Source organism: Somniosus microcephalus, chromosome 5, assembly GCF_052327205.1.
Source record: "Somniosus microcephalus isolate GS21.2 chromosome 5, FLI_Smic_1.0, whole genome shotgun sequence".
Lineage (NCBI taxonomy): Eukaryota > Metazoa > Chordata > Chondrichthyes > Squaliformes > Somniosidae > Somniosus > Somniosus microcephalus.
In genome coordinates, this window is record NC_140991.1 from 258022199 (window position 1) to 258040782 (window position 18584).

At 47.8% G+C, this 18584-nt stretch overlaps 1 protein-coding gene across 1 annotated transcript in view; it reads left to right on the forward strand.

Moving 5' to 3' along the window:
• LOC147117670 (uncharacterized) overlaps positions 1–16185 on the forward strand; it is a 33860-nt gene extending 17675 nt beyond the window's left edge. Inside the window, exons 2-3 of the mRNA XM_085987150.1 lie at positions 15478–15636; positions 15792–16185. Coding sequence (XP_085843276.1) covers positions 15478–15636; positions 15792–15914 — 282 coding nt within the window. The 3' untranslated portion in view covers positions 15915–16185. The remainder of the gene's footprint in view (positions 1–15477; positions 15637–15791) is intronic.
• Positions 16186–18584: the final 2399 nt, after the last annotated feature.

An 18584-nucleotide genomic window follows, 5' to 3' on the forward strand; every position in this document is an offset into this window, starting at 1 on the left:
TTGACTCGTTCCTGTGACGCTAAGATCTGATCGACGTGGCGTCTCACAATGTTCTCCCCGACATCCACTGTGTACATTAATGGCCACTGCCTTGTGCATATCGTTCCGGGTTGCCATTTCTCTGTTCGGTAGTCACGGGCCAAGACTGGTTGTCCTACATTGAAGCTCCTTGTCGGCTTCTCATTGATGTGCTGGAATTGTTTATCCTCAACATTTCTTCGCACATTTGGTCTGAGCAAGTCCAGACGAGATCTCAACCTTCGGTTAAAGAACATCATGGCCGGGGTCTGGTTGGCAACTGCATGTGTCGCGTTTCAGTAGGCTAATAAGAAATTGTCCACCTTATGCTGTAGTGGAAGTTCATTGTCACACATGGCCTTTATCGCCTTCTTAAAGGTTTGTACGAACCTCTCAGCCAATCCATTTGTGGCTGGATGATATGGGGCGGATGTGTAATGCCTTACCCCATTCCTTCTCATAAATTTTCGAAACTCTTCGGACAAAAACTGTGGTCCATTATCAGAGCAAATCTGCTCTGGCAAGCCGTTTCTGGCAAATATGGTCTGTAGGACTGCAATCGTTTTCTCTGTAGTGGTTGAGGACATTTTTATCACCTCAGGCCACTTCGAATGAGCATCCACGGCTATTAAGAACATTGAGTCCATGAATGGACCAGCGAAATCAATATGCACCCGTTGCCATGGAGAGGAGGGCCACTCCCATGGGTGTAGAGGGGCATGTGGTGGTGCATTTTGGACCTTCTGGCATCCTGAGCAGCTCTTGGTTAGGTCTTCAATTTGTTGATCGATTCCCGGCCACCACACATAAGCCCTAGCAAGGCTTTTCATTTTCACTCCCCCCAGATGACCTTCATGTAGCTCATTTAGCACTCTCTCCCTTAACTTGGGTGGAATCACCACTCTGGATCCACACATCACTGTCCCCTGGCATACTGACAGCTGTTCTCTTCTGGATGAGAATGCTGGCAACAGTGAGTCGCCATGTGTTGGCCATCCCCTCACCGTCAAATCATATACCGGAGACAGCGTCGGATCATTGCGGGTCTCCTTCTCTATATCCGTGTTCGTTACTGGCAATCGTTCAATTATTGACGAATAAAATATCTCGATAGGGTCCACTGCTGGTGCTTCCTCCACAGTAGGCAGTGGCAGGCGCGATAGCCCATCAGCGTTTCCATGCTGTTTCATGCCTTTATATTCTATTTCATATTGATTCGCCCCTAGAAACAGGGACCATCTTTGTAACCGTTGTGCAGTCATCACTGGAACGCCCTTCTTAGGATTAAAGATGGAGACAAGTGGTTGGTGGTCAGTCAGCAAGGTGAACTTCTGCCCATGCAGATAGTGGTTGAATTTTTTTACTCCCCATGCTAGGCTGAGGGCCTCCCTGTCAATCTGGGCGTAGTTGCGCTCGGCTGAGGTTAGTGACCGAGACGCAAAGGCTACTGGCCTCTCCAACCCGTCTGGGAATTTGTGCGACAGCACCGCTCCAATACCATAGGGTGATGCATCACATGCCAAACGAATTGGTAGCGCTGGGTTGAAATGGGCCAAAACCTCTTTTGATGTGGTCAATTCTTTACACCTCTGGAAAGCTCGTCTACGTTCGGCATTCCACTTCCATGGTACCCCTGTTTGCAGTAGGGTGTTCAGTGGGTGTAATACCGTGGACAAATTTGATAAGAACTTATGGTAGTAGTTTACCAGCCCGAGGAACGACCTCAGTTGTGACACATTTTCCGGTGCTGGAGCCTTGACTACTGCCTCAATCTTTTCAGGGGACTTATGTAACCCCTCTTCATCGATGACGTGGCCACAATACGAGATCTGCTTCTGGAAAAACTCGCACTTGTGGCGATTAGCTCGTAGCCCATATTCCTTTAATCTGGTGAGCACCTTCTCCAAGTTGGCGAGGTGATCACTGTCATTTTCGCCCATGACCAGGATGTCATCCAAATAACACTGGGTCCCTGGAATCCCTTGCAGGACTTGATCTATCGCCCTTTGCCAAATAGCCGGAGCTGATGCTACCCCGAACACCAGCCGGTTGTATTGATAGAGACCTTTATGAGTGTTAATCGTAAGGTATTGTTTCGAGGCTTCTTCTACCTCCATTTGCAAGTACGCCTGGGCTAGATCAATTTTGGTGAAGCGTTTACCTCCAGATAGCGAGGCGAAAATATCCTCAATTCATGGAAGCGGATATTGTACCGTGTGAAGGACTGGGTTCACTGTCACCTTAAAATCCCCACAGATGTGGACCTTCTTTGGTTCCCCAGGCGTATTACTCAACAACCTCTTCATTACAGGAACGATGGGTGTAGCCCACTCGCTCCAGTCTACTTTGGACAGTACTCCTGAATGTTCCAATCCTTCCAGCTCTGCTTCGACAGCTGGTCTGATTGCATAAGGCACTGGTCTGGCCTTAAGAAACTTTGGGCTTGCATTTTCCTCTATTTTAATCGTTGCTGTTATGCCTTTTAGTGTTCCGAGTCCCTCCTGGAACACTTCTTTTGCATCAGTTAGCATTTTTGACAGTCGTCCAGGTGTGACGTTGTCATCCTTTTTGGCCTCAACCTTCAGTGCCTGTATGGAATGCCAATCTAATTGTATCTTCCGGATCCATTCACGTCCTAGCAGTGGTGGTCCTCCATCTGGCAATACATATATATCCATTTTAGGTATTTCCTGGCCTTTATATATCACTTTCACCCTTATTTTTCCTTTGGGGTAGACTTTTTGCCCCGTGTACGTCTTCAAGACAATCTCTGTAGCTTTCAAGGGTATATGTGAAAATAGCCGCTTATAGTCCCTTTGGTTTATGACTGTTAGGGCTGATCCTGTGTCCAATTCCATTTTCACTTGGACTCCGTCTATCTTGAGTGTAACCCAGATAGTCTGGTGATCCTCCATTTTGGTTACCTTATGTAGTTTCAGACAACCCAGCTCCTTGCTTCCGGAGTCGGTGTCACTTTTCTGTTCATCTGAACTACTGTCCATCACCTTGTGTACCTTTTTGTACTTCTCCTGTGGAGATTCCTTACTGTTGGCTTTCTTCCCAGACCTGCATACTCTTGCTATGTGTCCTGCTTTTCCACACTGTCTGCACACTTGGTCCTTGAACCAACAATCCTTCTGGTCGTGTGTTGTTCTGCCGCAGCGATAGCACCTCCCTGTTCCATAGGACATTTCTTTGGTGCCATATTCTTGCGGTCTCCGTTGTATCTCTGCAGCGCCCCTTGCGGCTGCTTCGTGTGATACTGCCATACTGAAAGCCTTGTCCAGCGTAAGATCCTTTTCTGATAGAAGCCGTTTCTGGGTTCCTTCACTTTGCAGCCCACACACAAACTTGTCCCTTAACGTATCTGCTAGTCCCACTCCAAACTGGCAGTGTTTCGATAGCTTGCGCAGTTCCGTTAAGTACTCAGCATTGCTTTCGTCTTTGTGTTGGTTCTTTTTATGGAACTTAAATTGTTCTGCTATCAGCAGCGGTGTGGGGTTTAAGTGGTCCTGTAGGATTTCTACTTTTTTTTCAAAATTCTTGTCCACAGGCTTCTCTGGGGTTATTAGGTTTCGCAGTAACCCATAAGTTTTTGCACCCATGGAATTTAACAAAACCAGTGCTTTCCTAGCATCTGGCACTTCATTCGCCCTGCAGTACACCTCAATACGTTCCACATATGTCGCCCAATCTTCGACTTCATTGTCGAACGCTGTGATATTGCCACTCTTCAGCATCCCTGGGTGTGATTTAACTGTCAAAAATGGCATCTCCCGCGCTTCCACTTCTTCTCCACTGGCACAAAATGGCGTCTCCCGCGCTTTCCTTCCTTCCCGCGCTCACCCTTCTTCTCCGCTGCGGCTTCTAAAAATGGCGTCTCCCACGCTATTCCTTCTTCTCCGCGGCTCAGTGGCATCTCCCGCACTCTCCCTGCTTCTCCCCGCGGACACTGTTCAGCCCTTGAGCCCTGGCTGTGCTCTGCGCATTTTTTTTTGTTTTTTTTTCTGTGCGCCTTTCCCGTTTCCGCCGCTCGGTCCTGAACCTGACTGCTGCTTTACCCTCTCTCTCTCCATTTTGTTTTTCCTCGACGCCGCTCGGTTTTCAACCCCCGGCTGCGCCTCTGTCTTGCCCCGTCGACGCTGCTCGGCTTTCTCTCCGCCGTCGGTCCGCTCCAGCCGCCGCTGTCCGGGAAGGGTCTGCGCTGTACCTTTCGTCAGTCTATTGCTGATCGTCGTGGCTGGGGAACCAAGCCCGGCTCTCCACAGCCTCCCCTGCGATGTTCACTCTCTGCCGGACGACTGGGCGGTTGCTCGTGGTCGACGCCCGTGCTTCTGGCCGCGACTTTCTTCCACCGCCCTCCGGAGCGAATCCTCGAAGGGAAATGCAGAGTTGCAGGTAGATTTGAATCGACACTCGTCGCTACTGTTAGATCCGTGATTCTGAGAGTATGATGTTTTTCAATAACCACACGGATGCTGTAACTTAACAATCAACAGGTATTTACTGGAGTAGGGTAGTCTCAAGACTGGGGTACAGAGGCATGCTCAAGGCTTATATACAGGTGTGGTCACTGCCGGTACTACAGTATACAGGAGCTGTAAAAGTAGTTCTCTCTTAAAGGTACATACACTACACCGCCTCCAACTCATCTCCATTCACCAAATCCAGCCCATTAACTCTGTTTCTCTCTCCACAGATGCTGCCTGACCTGCTGAGTGTTTCCAGCATTTTCTGTTTATAATCATGAAGTGCCACTGACCTCTGCTGACTTCTGCTGGATACATGCTCATTCTAATAAACCTGGTGGCTGCCTGCATCGGTTCGGGCTCACCTTGGCTGCTGGCTAGAGAGATGGCAGGAAGATGTGGCATTTCCCAGTCGATCAGGGGTGGGGGGCGGGTGGTGAAGCTGGCATGACTCATAGAAGTTTGAAGGATCAGTGGAAATCTGCATCTTCTGAGGTGTTCCAGACTAAGACCCAGGCCTGGTCAGTCTTGTGGCCCTCAAATGACCTGACTGCCAGTATCTATCTGGTATTCAGGTCGCTGTGGGTATAGGAGGCAGGAGCTGCGGAAAATTTGGCATAATCGTGCCTGCCCTGCCTTCTATTCTACATCAGGCCCTCTGTGGGTGAATTGTCTGCTCCCTTCGCCGCTCTCCCTGCCATTTGATGTTGAGAGTGCACCACTGGCCTCAAGGAAATTTGGGGCCTCAGCATCACATCATCCAATTTGATTGTACACAGTTGTGCAGTTGGAGGAGCAGGTTGGCTTAGTCACTAATCAATTCACCACACTTAGAGGCTAGAGAGCTTTATCCTCCCAGTTCCAGGATCTAGCCATTCAGAATCTTCCAAAGCCCCGTCTGCAGGGATTGATGCCACAGTGTCAACTTCCACCTTTGCGGATGTGTCATTTCCAACAACATGTGACACTATAGAGGTTCCTTCAAGTGATGTGTCTTCTGAAAACACGGCAGGCAAGAACTAACATTTAGATTAGGGTAAATTGACCAAACCCATGCTCCTAGCAAGGACTTGCGCACGAGTCAGAAATAGAGCTAAGACTATGTGCTAATTTCCCAATGACTCCTTGCTGGAATTGTGGGATTGGTGAATTTACCCTATTGTGCAAGACAAATGTCTATCATATGATTTTCCGTAAGTGTGTAGTTCTGAATATTAAGCATTCATGCCCAGAAGTCCTGCTTTTCCGACGGAAAGTGCAGTTGAGTGGAGCTCCCTTCCGCCTGTGGAGCGCAGCATAAACCATGTCCAAATTGTGGGGTCGGTGTAAATATTCTGACGGGCATCCTGTGCATGTATTGATGCATCAGAGGTGCCCGCCCCAACGGTAGATGGGAAAATCGGCATGCTGTCCTGATGACAGAACGGAGACCTGGGAAAAGCTGAAGAGCTACGGCTGGCAATTTTGTGAATTTCCTCTAGGGGACAAAGTGCCTACGTTAACGAGGTAATCAATCTCCTCTATTGATTTTTCTGCTCCCTTTGACTAGGCCTATAATAGAACCTACACCCTGGTTCAGTGTGGCATTCTTGCTTCTAAGGCCATGGGTTCAAGCGCTACTCCAGAAACTTGAGCACAATATCTAGGCTGTCAGCGGTGCTGTTTTTTGGATAAGACGTTAAACCGAGGCCACATCTGCCCTCTCAGATGGATGTAAAAGATCACACCGCACTATTTTGAAGAAGAGCAGGGGAGACCTTCCAGTGTCCTGGCCATTCCCACATTTGAATTTCCATAAGTGTGTAGTCGGAAAAGCAGGATTTCTGGGCTTGAATGCTTAATATTCAGAACTACACACTTACGGAAAATCATATGATAGACATTTGTCTTGCACAACAGGGTAAATTCACTAATCCCACATTTATCCCTCAACCAACATCTCTAAAACAAATGGGGCTAGAAATTAGCCTCCCGTTAGCACCTCTGGGGGGCGATAACGGGGCGCTGACGGCTTACCGCCCGGGCGCGGCCGGGTGAACGACTCCCGCTAACTTGGCCAGGTGGTTTGTGGCGGCGGTAACACTTTGCGCCACGGGCTCCTGCACCTGGAGATTGAGACGTCATTGCAGTGCGCGTTGCCCCGGTATTGCCCTGGACCTGAACTTCGGTTCCACCCCATGCAGCATCAGCGGGCAAAAACACCGATAGCTGCAGGAGGCGTTGTGCGGGAGGCCGGGCGCTTCGGGGGCGGAAGAAAAAAGGGAGGTTGCCGAGGTAAGTAGGAAAATTTCCAAAATGGTGTTTTTCAATTTTTTTCAAATCTCCTGGGCCGCGATCGATCAGCCCGGCACTCTGCTGGAGTGTATGGGGCTGATCAGGCCGGATCTCAGCTGCCATTGGGGACCAGCTAACTGGTCCCAATGCAGAGCCTGCAGCGATGGCCCTTCCCTTTGAAAGTTTCAAGACTGAGGTCGATAGATTTTTGTTAGGTAATGTATCAAGGGATATGGAACAAGGGTAGGTAAATGGAGTTGACATACAGATCAGGCACGATCGAATGGAGCGGTGGAACAGGCTAGAGGGGCTGAATGGGCTATTCCTGTTCCTATCTTCCTATGTTCCTATGTGTGTGGCCAAACGGCTTGGCATGGCTCCCACAATTGGTGGCACAGATTAGTCCTTGGTGGAGAGCTGTGGGGATTCATCCAGAAGATTATCCCTTGAGTTGTAAAAATAGTAAAGTATCGCTGGATGTAATTATTTTAACAGAGGAACAAACTTGCGCTCTCTGACTTTTGTCAGTGTTTCCGCAGAATTTTGATCAGTGAATTTTCCAGTGTGGGTGGATCTTTTATCCTTTTTTCCGATCTGACCCTGCTGCAGCCAGCTCCCTGCCTGACCCAATACTGCCCAGCAGCTCGCAGCTCTCCGGCCGACCTGACCCTGTTAGCGACCAACCCACCCCTCATCCCCCGCTTGATTCGACCCAGCCCAATCTTAGTCAGACCCAAATGCAGCAGACAGTTCCTAGAGGGGAACATGTTTCTGTTGGAGAATTACAGGTTCCAGGAAAGGGCTGAAATGGTACGCCCTGTTGTTGCCGGACTGTCCAGCACACCCAAATGAATTGAAGCTGCACTCTGACGATGGCAGAATCGTGGTGATGTTCCTCTCCAAAAATGCGTCCGTAATCCAGCACTGTCTCTTTTAAGCAGTACTACAGAACAGACCTAGAAGTAGTTGCCAATTTTGCCTCTGAGGATGCCACAGTCAATAATAGAGTCTGAAAGCAACTTAGACTAATAAAAGGAATGATCTACAAAATTGAAAGCAGCTGGCAGAGAATAGCATATGATTTGATCTGTATCAAAGACCTGGGAATGCATTTGGCAGTACACCCAATGCTGAGCCAAGGATTTATGTACTGAGCATGTAGGACTGGTCCAATCGAATGTGAAGGAGTAGGGCAGAACCGCAAAGAGGGATGTACTATACCACAATGAAACAGTCAGAGATTTCACAATAGAATGAGGAAGACATTTAACAATAGAATGAGACAGACATTTCACAGTACAATGAGACAGATATTTCACAATAGTTTGAGACAGTTAGACATTCGGGAGATAATTCTATGGGCTCGATTTTGCCAGTGGGGGCAGACTGGGGCGTGTCAGGTGGGATTCGTATCAGGACCCCGACTCCGAAGTGAAGTGCTGAAAAATTGCGATTTTCCCCTAATTAGGCAATTGATTTCCAGCGTGTGGGAACCCCTGGCCCAACTGTAGGGAAATGGTGTTAGGAAAATTGATGGGACTGAAGGCCGATAAATCCCCAGGGCCTGATAATCTACATCCCAGGGTACTTAAGGAAGTGGCCCTAGAGATAGTAGATGCATTGCTGGTCATCTTCCAGGACTCGATAGACTCTGGAACGGTACCCATGGATTGGAGGGTAGCTAATGTTACCCCACTATTCCAAAAAGGTGGTAGAGAAAAAGCAGGGAATTATAGACCGGTAAGCCTGACATCGGTAGTGGGGAAAATGCTAGAGTCTATTATAAAAGATGTAATAGCAGAGCGCTTGGAAAACAGTGACAGGATCGGACAAAGTCAACATGGATTTACAAAAGGTAAATCATGCTTGACTAATCTGGAATTTTTTGAGGATGTAACTGGTAAAATAGATAAGGGAGGACCAGTGGATGTGGTGTATTTGGACTTTCAGAAGGCTTTCGATAAGGCCCCACATAAGAGATTAGCGTGCAAAATTAAGGCACATGGGATTGGGGGCAAGGTATTAACTTGGATAGAGAACTGGTTGGCGGACAGAAAGCAAAGAGTTGGAATAAACGGGTCGTTTTCCGAGTGGCAGGCAGTGACTAGTGGGGTACCGCAAGGATCAGTCCTAGGACCCCAGCTGTTCACAATATATATTAATGATCTGGATGAGGGAATTGGATGTAATATCTCCAAATTTGCAGACGACACAAAGCTGGGTGGGAGGGTAAGCTGTGAGGAGGATGTCGTGAAACTCCAATACGATTTGGACAGGTTGGGTGATTAGGCAGAAACATGGCAAATGCACTATAATGTGGATAAATGTGAGGTTATCCACTTTGGTGGCAAAAACAGGAAGGCAGATTATTATTTGAATGGCAATAGATTGAGAGAAGTGGAAGTGCAAAGAGACCTGGGTGTTCTTGTGCACCAGTCGCTGAAGGTAAGCATGCAGGTACAGCAGGCGGTTAAGAAGGCAAATGGTATGTTGGCCTTCGTAGCAAGAGGGTTCGAGTACAGGAACAAGGGTGTCTTGCTACAGTTGTACAGGGCCTTGGTGAGACCGCACCTTGAGTATTGTGTGCAGTTTTGGTCACCTTGCCTGAGGAAGGACGTTCTTGCCATGGAGGGAGTGCAGCGAAGATTTACCAGGCTGATACCTGGGATGGCAGGAATGACATATGAGGAGAGATTGTGTCGATTGGGCTTATACTCGCTGGAGTTTAGAAGATTGAGAGGGGATCTCATCGAAACCTATAAAATTCTGGCAGGCCTGGACAGACTAGATGCAGGAAGGATGTTTCTGATGGCTGGGGAGTCCAGAACCAGGGGTCATAGTCTAAGGATAAGGGGTAAGCCATTTAGGACTGAAATGAGGAGGAATTTCTTCACCCAGAGAGTGGTGAACCTGTGGAATTCTCTGCCACAGAGGGCGGTGGAGGCCAGTTCATTAAATATATTCAAGAAAGAGTTGGATATATTTATTGAGGCTAAAGGGATCAAGGGATATGGGGAGAAGGCAGGGACAGGGTACTGAAATTGGATGATCAGCCATGATCTCATTGAATGGCGGAGCAGGCTCGAGGGGCCGAATGGCCTACTCCTGCTCCTATCTTCTATGAATCTATGAATTAGCCTTTCCATCCAGAAAGTCGCCTCCGATGACGTCATCAGTGCTGCTGGATTTAAGGCCTGCAAGCAGCCTTGCTTCTTCTGGAAACTGGAAACGCTTTGGACATTGTATGAAGGACTTCATTTACCGACCAGTAAGCAAAAGTCTACACCTCGCTTTGATGAGCCCTCCCTCCAAGCTCTGGTGCAGAGAGCAAGATCTAATAAGGAGGTGCTGTTCCCTTCATCAGGGAGAAAAAAGCCACCCCAGCAGACTAAAGCTGTAGTGTATGTGCCTTTAAGAGCCCCCTGTGTACTGTAATGCCGGTAATGGCCACTCGGGCTATATAAGCCTGTATATTGTGTTGTATCAGTTAGTTCACCTCCAGACTTTGTTCAGTAAACACCTGTGAAACCAACTCCTTCAGTGTCTCTATTAACACACGGATACAACAGTGGCGACGAATTGGAAACGGACTTACCTGCAATTCGACAGCACCTCAAGGACATCGATTCCTCAGACGTCCAAAGTCGAAGAAAAGCAAGAAAAAAAAACTGTGGTTTCACCAGCTAGCCGAGCTGGTGGCAGGTACTGCAATAATCCTTCCTGGGTGGGCTGGGGCTCCATCGGCTGGCTCTGCGGCGAGGCCAAGCAGCGAAGGCGGAGGCAAGCAGAAACAGACGGGGGGGAGCACTCGGGAGATGGCCGGTGCTGCAAAGCAGGTCGGCGTTCGGACCTAGCAGAGGGGGGGAAAAGTCCCAGAGAGTCCAGCGGGAACGAGTCTCCATCTGTAAATAAAAATAAAAAAAAATTTTAAATAAAAAACCGCGGAAAACAGCGTTGTCAGCAGCAGAAGCGCCATATCTTTTCTGCAGGAAAGAAAGAAAAGCACGGGAAGCGCCATTTTTTTTCCAGGATGCCTAAGGCTGGCAATATTGATGCTTTTGATAACGATATAGAGGATTGGACCACATATGTGGAAAGAGTGGAGGTATATTGCACAGCAAATGGAATAGAAAATGATAAAAAGGCGTCAGTACTTCTAAATCTAATGGGCGCAAAGACATACGGGCTGTTACGAAACTTAATCACTCCAGCCAAACCAAAGGACAAGAATTTTAAGGAAATTGTTGATACCCTACAGGAGCACTTAAACCCAACACCGCTGCTGATAGCGGAATGATTCAAATTCTTCAAGAGGAATCAGCACAAGAATGAAAGTAACGCTGATTACCTCACCGAATTAAGAAAGCTATCAAAGCACTGCCAATTCGGGGCAGGACTGGCAGATTCTCTTCGAGACAAATTCGTCTGCGGTCTCCTAAGTGAAGGAACACAGAAAAGGTTGCTTTCTGAGAAAGATTTGACACTGGACAAGGCTTTCAGTATGGCTGTATCATACGAAGCAGCCACAAGAGGAGCTGCAGAGATACAGCAAAAGACACAGGACTTCGGCACCCATGAAATGACACAGGGTTTCGAGAGATGTTATCGCTGCAGCAGATCCACCCATGACCAGAGGGACTGCTGCTTCAAGGACAAAGCATGCAGGCAATGCAGAAAGATTGGACACATTGCACGGGTATGCTGATCTGGACAAAAACAATCCACAGACAGGAAAAAAAAAATCAATAAAGAAAAGTACAGAAAGGTACAAATGATGACGGACAGTAGCTCCGAAGACCAGAAGGGCGATAGCGACTCCGGAAACAAGAGACTAAGCTGTCTCAAATTACATAATGTAATTGCCAAAGAAGATTACCAGACCATTTGGGTTACCCTCACGATAGCAGGGTCCCCAGTTAAAATGGAGCTAGATACAGGATCAGCTCTGACCGTCATAAATCGACGGGATTACGAGCGGCTATTCCCGCATATACCTTTAAAAGACACATCCATTATCTTGAAAACATATACGGGGCAGAAAGTATACCCCAAAGGAAAAATAAGGGTGCCTGTTGTATACAACGGCAAGGAAATACAGAAGTTGTATTTATACGTTCTACAAGATGGTGGTCCACCGCTGTTGGGACGTGAATGGATCAGGAAGATACGTTTAGACTGGCACTCCATTCAGGCACTGACGGTGACCAGTAAGAAAAAAAATGATGATGACGTCATACCTGAACGATTAAAAGACATCTTGGCCAACGCCAAGGAAGTGTTTCAAGAGAAACTAGGAACCTTGAAAGGCATCACCGCCTCAATAAAAGTGGAAGATGCGGCAATTCCCAAGTTTTTTAAGGCAAGGCCGGTGCCATACGCAATTCGTCCAGCAGTCGAGGCAGAGCTGGAGAATTTGGAAAAGGCAGGCGTATTATCCAAGATAGATTGGAGCGAGTGGGCAACACCCATCGTCCCGGTCATGAAGAAAACATTGAATAATGATAAATCTGAAGAACAGAGAAAAATTCGCATCTGTGGAGACTTCAAGGTGACTGTAAACCCGGTCCTTCACATGGTACAGTATCCTCTTCCGAGGATAGAAGATATTTTCGCCTCACTATCTGGAGGGAAACGTTTCACCAAAATTGACTTGGCACAGGCATATGTACAGATGGAGGTTGAAGAGGCCTCTAGAAAGTATCTCACGATAAATACACACAAAGGCCTGTACCAGTACAATCGACTGGTTTTCGGAGTAGCATCAGCTCCAGCTATCTGGCAAAGAGCTATGGAGCAAGTCCTCCAAGGGATTCCGGGGACTCAATGCTACCTAGACGACATCCTTGTAACAGGAGGAAACGACAACGAGCACCTTGCCAATTTGGAGCAGGTGCTCACTAGGCTGAGAGAACGGGGCCTACGAGCAAATCGCCCCAAGTGCGAATTTTTCCAGAAACAAATATCATATTGTGGCCACATAATTAATAAGGAAGGGTTGCATAAGTCACCTGAAAAAATTGAAGCGGTCATAAAAGCCACAGCACCTGAAAATGTTTCACAATTAAGGTCGTTCCTGGGATTGATAAGTTCGGTAAAAATTTATTATAGTAATTTATCAACTCTTCTGCACCCTCTTAATGAACTGCTACAAACAGGAGTAATTTGGAAATGGAGCGAAGACTGTAAATGTGCCTTCCATAAATGCAAAGACTTAATCACGTCCAAGGAAGTTTTGGCTCATTACAACCCATCACTGCCAATCAGACTGGCGTGCGATGCACCCCCTTACGGCGTAGGAGCGGTATTATCGCATAGATTCCCTGATGGCTTGGAACGGCCGATAGCTTTTGCATCACGCTCATTGAACTCAGCTGAGCGTAACTATGCCCAAATCGACAGGGAAGCACTCAGCCTGGTATGGGGAGTGAAGAAATTCAACCATTACCTACACGGACAAAAATTTACCTTGTTGACTGACCATCAACCCCTCATCTCCATATTCAACCCTAAAAAGGGTGTTCCCATTATGACAGCGCAAAGGCTACAGAAGTGGTCCCTTTTTCTAGGGGCACACCAATATGACATAGAATACAAAGGATCAAAACAGCATGGGAATGCTGACGGTTTATCGTGCCTACCGTTGCCAACGGTAGAAGAGGCACCTACAGTAGACCCAGTGGCGATGTTCCACTCTACCATAGTCGAATGTCTACCAGTAACAAATTCTGCCATTGAAAGGGAAATGAGAAATGACCCGACTCTCTCACGAGTCTACGATTTAACAGTGAAGGGATGGCCAGCACATGGCGAACCACTGTTGCCAGCATTCTCGCAAAGAAGAGAACAGCTGTCAGTGTGCCGAGGAACCTTGATGTGTGGATCCAGAGTGGTGATTCCACCCAAACTCCAGGATAAAGTGCTAAAGGAGCTTCACAAGGGGCATCTGGGTGGAGTGAAAATGAAGAACCTAGCCAGGGCATTTGTATGGTGGCCAGGTATCGATGGAGACATCGAAGAAATGGCCAAGAGCTGCCTAGGATGCCAGAAGGTCCAAAACGCTCCACCACAAGCCCCTCTACATCCATGGGAGTGGCCCTCATCTCCATGGCAAAGGGTACACATCGACTTTGCTGGTCCATTTATGGACTCAATGTTCTTAATCGTGGTTGATGCACACTCCAAGTGGCCGGAGGTAATAAAGATGTCCTCCACCACCACGGAAAAAACCATCACAGTATTAAGGACCATATTTGCCAGGAATGGGCTGCCTGAACAGATCTGTTCTGATAATGGACCGCAATTTGTGTCCGAAGAATTCAGGAAGTTCTTAAAAAACAATGGGGTTAAGCACTACACGTCCGCCCCATACCATCCCGCCACCAATGGATTGGCTGAAAGGTTTGTCCAGACCTTCAAGAAGGCCATAAAGGCCATGGGTAATGAAGACATAAAACTTCAGCATAAGGTAGATAACTTCTTGTTTGCATACAGGAATGCAACACATATGGTTACAAACCAAACTCCCGCCATGATGTTCTTCAATAGAAGCCTAAGATGCCGGCTGGATTTGATCAAGCCAAACATCAGAAGGGACGTGGAGAACTGGCAATTTCAAGGCATGAATGAAAGGCCAACTAGAACCTTCCAGATAGGTCAACAAGTTTTGGCCCGGGACTACCATACCGAGAAATGGCAGCCTGGAACTATTTGCACACGACTAGGACCGCTGATGTATACCGTGGACATTGGAGAAAGCATAATAAGGCGCCATGGTGACCAGATCATAGAGTCATCCGAAAAGGGACAACCTACACCACAACTCTATACGCCTAATGATGAAGTAGAGATACCCATAGTATCTACCTCCGATCCGGTGATACTGGAACCAGATGAACCCGACACTGGCATTCAAGTCGAATCAGCCTTGCAAAAGAACCTACTACACCACCAGAAACTACTACACCACCGAGGCGTTATCCGGACCGAGTCAGGAAGCCTCCAGAGAGACTGACTTATAATTGATTAACTGCAGCAATGTGTAGATTATTGTTCTTGTAACATGTAATTAATGATTACTTAAAATATTATGTACTGGTTGGCTAAAAGGGGAGGAATTGTAGTGTATGTGCCTTTAAGAGCCCCCTGTGTACTGTAATGCCGGTAATGGCCACTCGGGCTATATAAGCCTGTATATTGTGTTGTATCAGTTAGTTCACCTCCAGACTTTGTTCAGTAAACACCTGTGAAACCAACTCCTGCCTTCAGTGTCTCTATTATCACATGGATACAACAAAAGCTGTGTGGCTGCAAGTGCCCCAGGAGGTCAACTCCATATCAATGAGCCGCAGAACCTGGCTGCAATGCAGGAAGAGGTTTCATGACCTTCTCTGCACAGGAAAAATGAATATGATGTTCCCATCACCCTCAATCTGATCCCCATCGCCTCTCCTCACCAGCACTCTACTTTGCCAACCTCTTCCTCCACATCCCACTTGACACTTACATCCCTGCATCCTTACCCATTCCTATCCTCTCTATGGTCACATTCACTTAACTATTTGACCATGCAGCCCTCACACTCTCTATCACTGTGATACAATGTCAACTTACAACACACAGGGAGAGCCCTTTGTCTCCTTCTAAGCATCTATGCTATGGATTCTCTACACTCACTCCTTCATTCTCATTCAAACTCCACTTTTGTCCCTCATTGCAGGAAAAGAGAGCCCACAATAAGAGGGAAAGAGCGAGGACAGGAGGAGGGCCACCCTCAGTAGACCAGCTCACCACTTCGGAGGAGGCGGCCCTTAAATTGACGGGATCAAGGAGGATTCCCAAGTCGGGAACGGACAGGCGGGCGCATCACAGCAAGCTGGTGAGAGAATAGTTTGGCATCTCTCTCATTGACATTGCATGAGTCACTGATAATGATTCTGATGCTCTAACAGATTGACTTATGATCATCTGCACAATTCAATGTGCATGCAACCTTTACCTCACATCTCTAACTCTTTCCTTTATTCCCCACAGGACCATCGAGAGCCCCCGTCTCCACTGTCCAGGAGGAAGGGGGCGCTCCTCTCCAAGCGCTCACACGACCATGCCACTGCAGAGCCGTCGGTCAGAGCCCCACCAGAGTCCCCACCCAACTGAAATCGGCGTCTCAATCCCTGCACAGCCGCAGGAGCAGCAGACTGTTGCTGAGACCTCACAGGTTCGCAACCCCAGAGGACGCCCGCCAAAGGTGTCGAGACAGAAGCAGCAAGAAAGTGAGCAAGGGGCTCCACATCTGCTGAAGCAACAGGGGAAGCACCACGTGTAAGAAGAAGATAATGCACAAGTAATCACAAGGGTAGTGACTTGGGTGTAATGTTGTGTTTAATTTTGAAAGCCATCAGTTGCTTATTGTCATAAAAAATTCTGATGGCAAACTGTTGCAGTTGTGGCGTGTGTCATTTCGCTAATGGGACTTCCACATTGAGGGCTTAGGGCGACTTGCAATTGTCAGTATGTGGTCAGAATGATAGGAATCCGCAGGTTCTTGGCCATTGTCGATGATCTGATAAGAAGGTGCGAGGCAAAAGTGTTTGATTGTGCAGGCTAAGCAAATCTGGCCAAGATGAGGGCGTCCCTTTCATCCCGGGCAGCAATGTGGTCGGGCGCTGGCGCCTTCTGGCCTGTGCAGCTTCAGGTGGGTGAGCAGCAGCTTGGTGCTCCTGTCATTGCTGCTGCTGTTGGTGGTGCTGTTCTTCATGGTTCTGCTGCTGCCACGGCTGGTCTTCGCCCGAATCTGATGTCCAGGAGGAAAGGAAATAAATGGTTCCCATGCTTCTGGTATATGCCTCAGTTGAGGAAGCGCTCAGTCAAGGTGGCGAGAGAGGTTTCCCAGGCGATCACACTGGAGATGGGTGTCAGGCTCCAAACTTCCACAACAATGGGTATGCCTGCTAAACGTTCCCCCAGACCTGAGACAACAAAGTTCTGCCACCTGCAAATGATGATTGCTGAAAACTCCTTTTTAATGGTGGAGCTGCAGCTGTTAATAAGCAGGCCACTTGTGAGGTCGCCAGGATTCACTGGCGTGTTCCAGAGGAGACGTGCAGGACATGGGAAAAGTGGTAAAATCAGAAAGGCCTCTCAAAATGTGATTATAGAGGCAATTAAATGGTTGTTAACGGCCTTAAGGGCCTATCCTGCCTCTTGGAGGCAGGATGGAAACAGGGTCAGAAAACACGCATTTGGGAAAATTGCTTGGAGGCGGGATGGGGCCCGCCCGCCATTTTTTTGCGATTTTACCACCTCACACGCCTCCAATCCCGCCTCCTCGGGCCTGGCAAAATCGAGCCCAGAGAGTCCGTATTGCTGGGAAGTGTACGCCCACCACCTTGAGAAATTGAAATACCCGACCTATCCTGTTAGTGGCTACCCCACCCTTCACTCGAGTGTTATGTAGTAACAGACCTATACCCACTAATGCTTCACAATGTTATAAAAGGACAAACTTATACCCATCAGAATTACATCCTTGTGTTATACAACTCCAAATGCTTTTTTCAGATACAATCCAAGTCTGGAAGGGCATAAACTCTATGTTTGCTGCCCGTTACCGATATCATAGCTTCAACACTACAGCATACATATACATGAGCTTACACTGAAACAGACACAGCTGTACGGTACCATGTCTGTGATAATCATCAGCATACTGCAGCATTACAGTGAAAGAGCACTTTGTGCAGCTCCATGTAGTTAGCACCATAGTGCTGAGAACGTAGAAATCAGTTTAAAGACTCTTTTCCTCCGCCATTATGTCTACTGCAAATGAGGAGGTTGCGCCCATCAAGACATTACTGCTCCACCCCATCAAAGATAAAGCTCTCAGTGAGGAGCAACACAGACAGTATTTTCTGCAGAAGAGCGTGCTTTACCAAAGAGGCAATAGGGGAACTCTTCTAGCTAGTATGTGAAGACCTTTTGATAACTTCAGTGAAGCTTTTGGCCCTCCAGATATTCGTAGTTGTTCAAGTGAACTCCATTCATAAGTCCGGTGGGAGTCTACAAACTCTGCCGGGACCCAGATACGCTGGATCATAGCCTTAACTGTGTCACCTTGTGGGGTTGAAACCTCTGCCCACTCATTGATGTACTGAGAGGCAAGGCCAGGGCAGCGACTCCCTACAACAGGAGTTCCTGCTCCTAGGCCCTCAGTTTAGACATGGCCAATAGCAGTAGAAAAAAAAAGAAAGACTTGGATTTCTATAGCACATTTCACGACCTCAGGACGTCCCAAAGTACTTTATAGCCAATTAAGTACTTTTGAAGGGTGTCAGCGTTGTAACGTAGAAGAAGGATAAACCTGGGGGTCCAGGCTGCGGTTGTGATCTGAAGATTGGGGAGAGGAGTGTTCTTTCACATTTTAAAGTGACTCTCTGTCAAAAGGGGCTGTGCAGGCAGTCAAATCTTTCTTCCATGTGGTTTACCCATCACCCACACGAGTGGCCATCTTATGACAATGTTACCGGGGACCTTAGTGGGGGAGTGCACAGATGCACCATCAAACCGCCGAAAGCCCACTCGTAGAGTTCCCTCCTCCAACCCTGCAAGGTTTGGTGGGGTCTGCTATGAAATTCCGCGGTGGTGTGATTCTGGTGTAATTGCTGGGATTGGACACCCACGGATCTTCTAGGCCTTTGTGTCCAGTTCAAATGGTGCAGAAAGTACAACGTATTATGGGAGCTGGAAAATTACTGCATTTGAGACAGCTTCATACCTTTTAACTTATTTTAACTTTTCATGTGTCTGTGAGTCAGATGGTCATGGGTT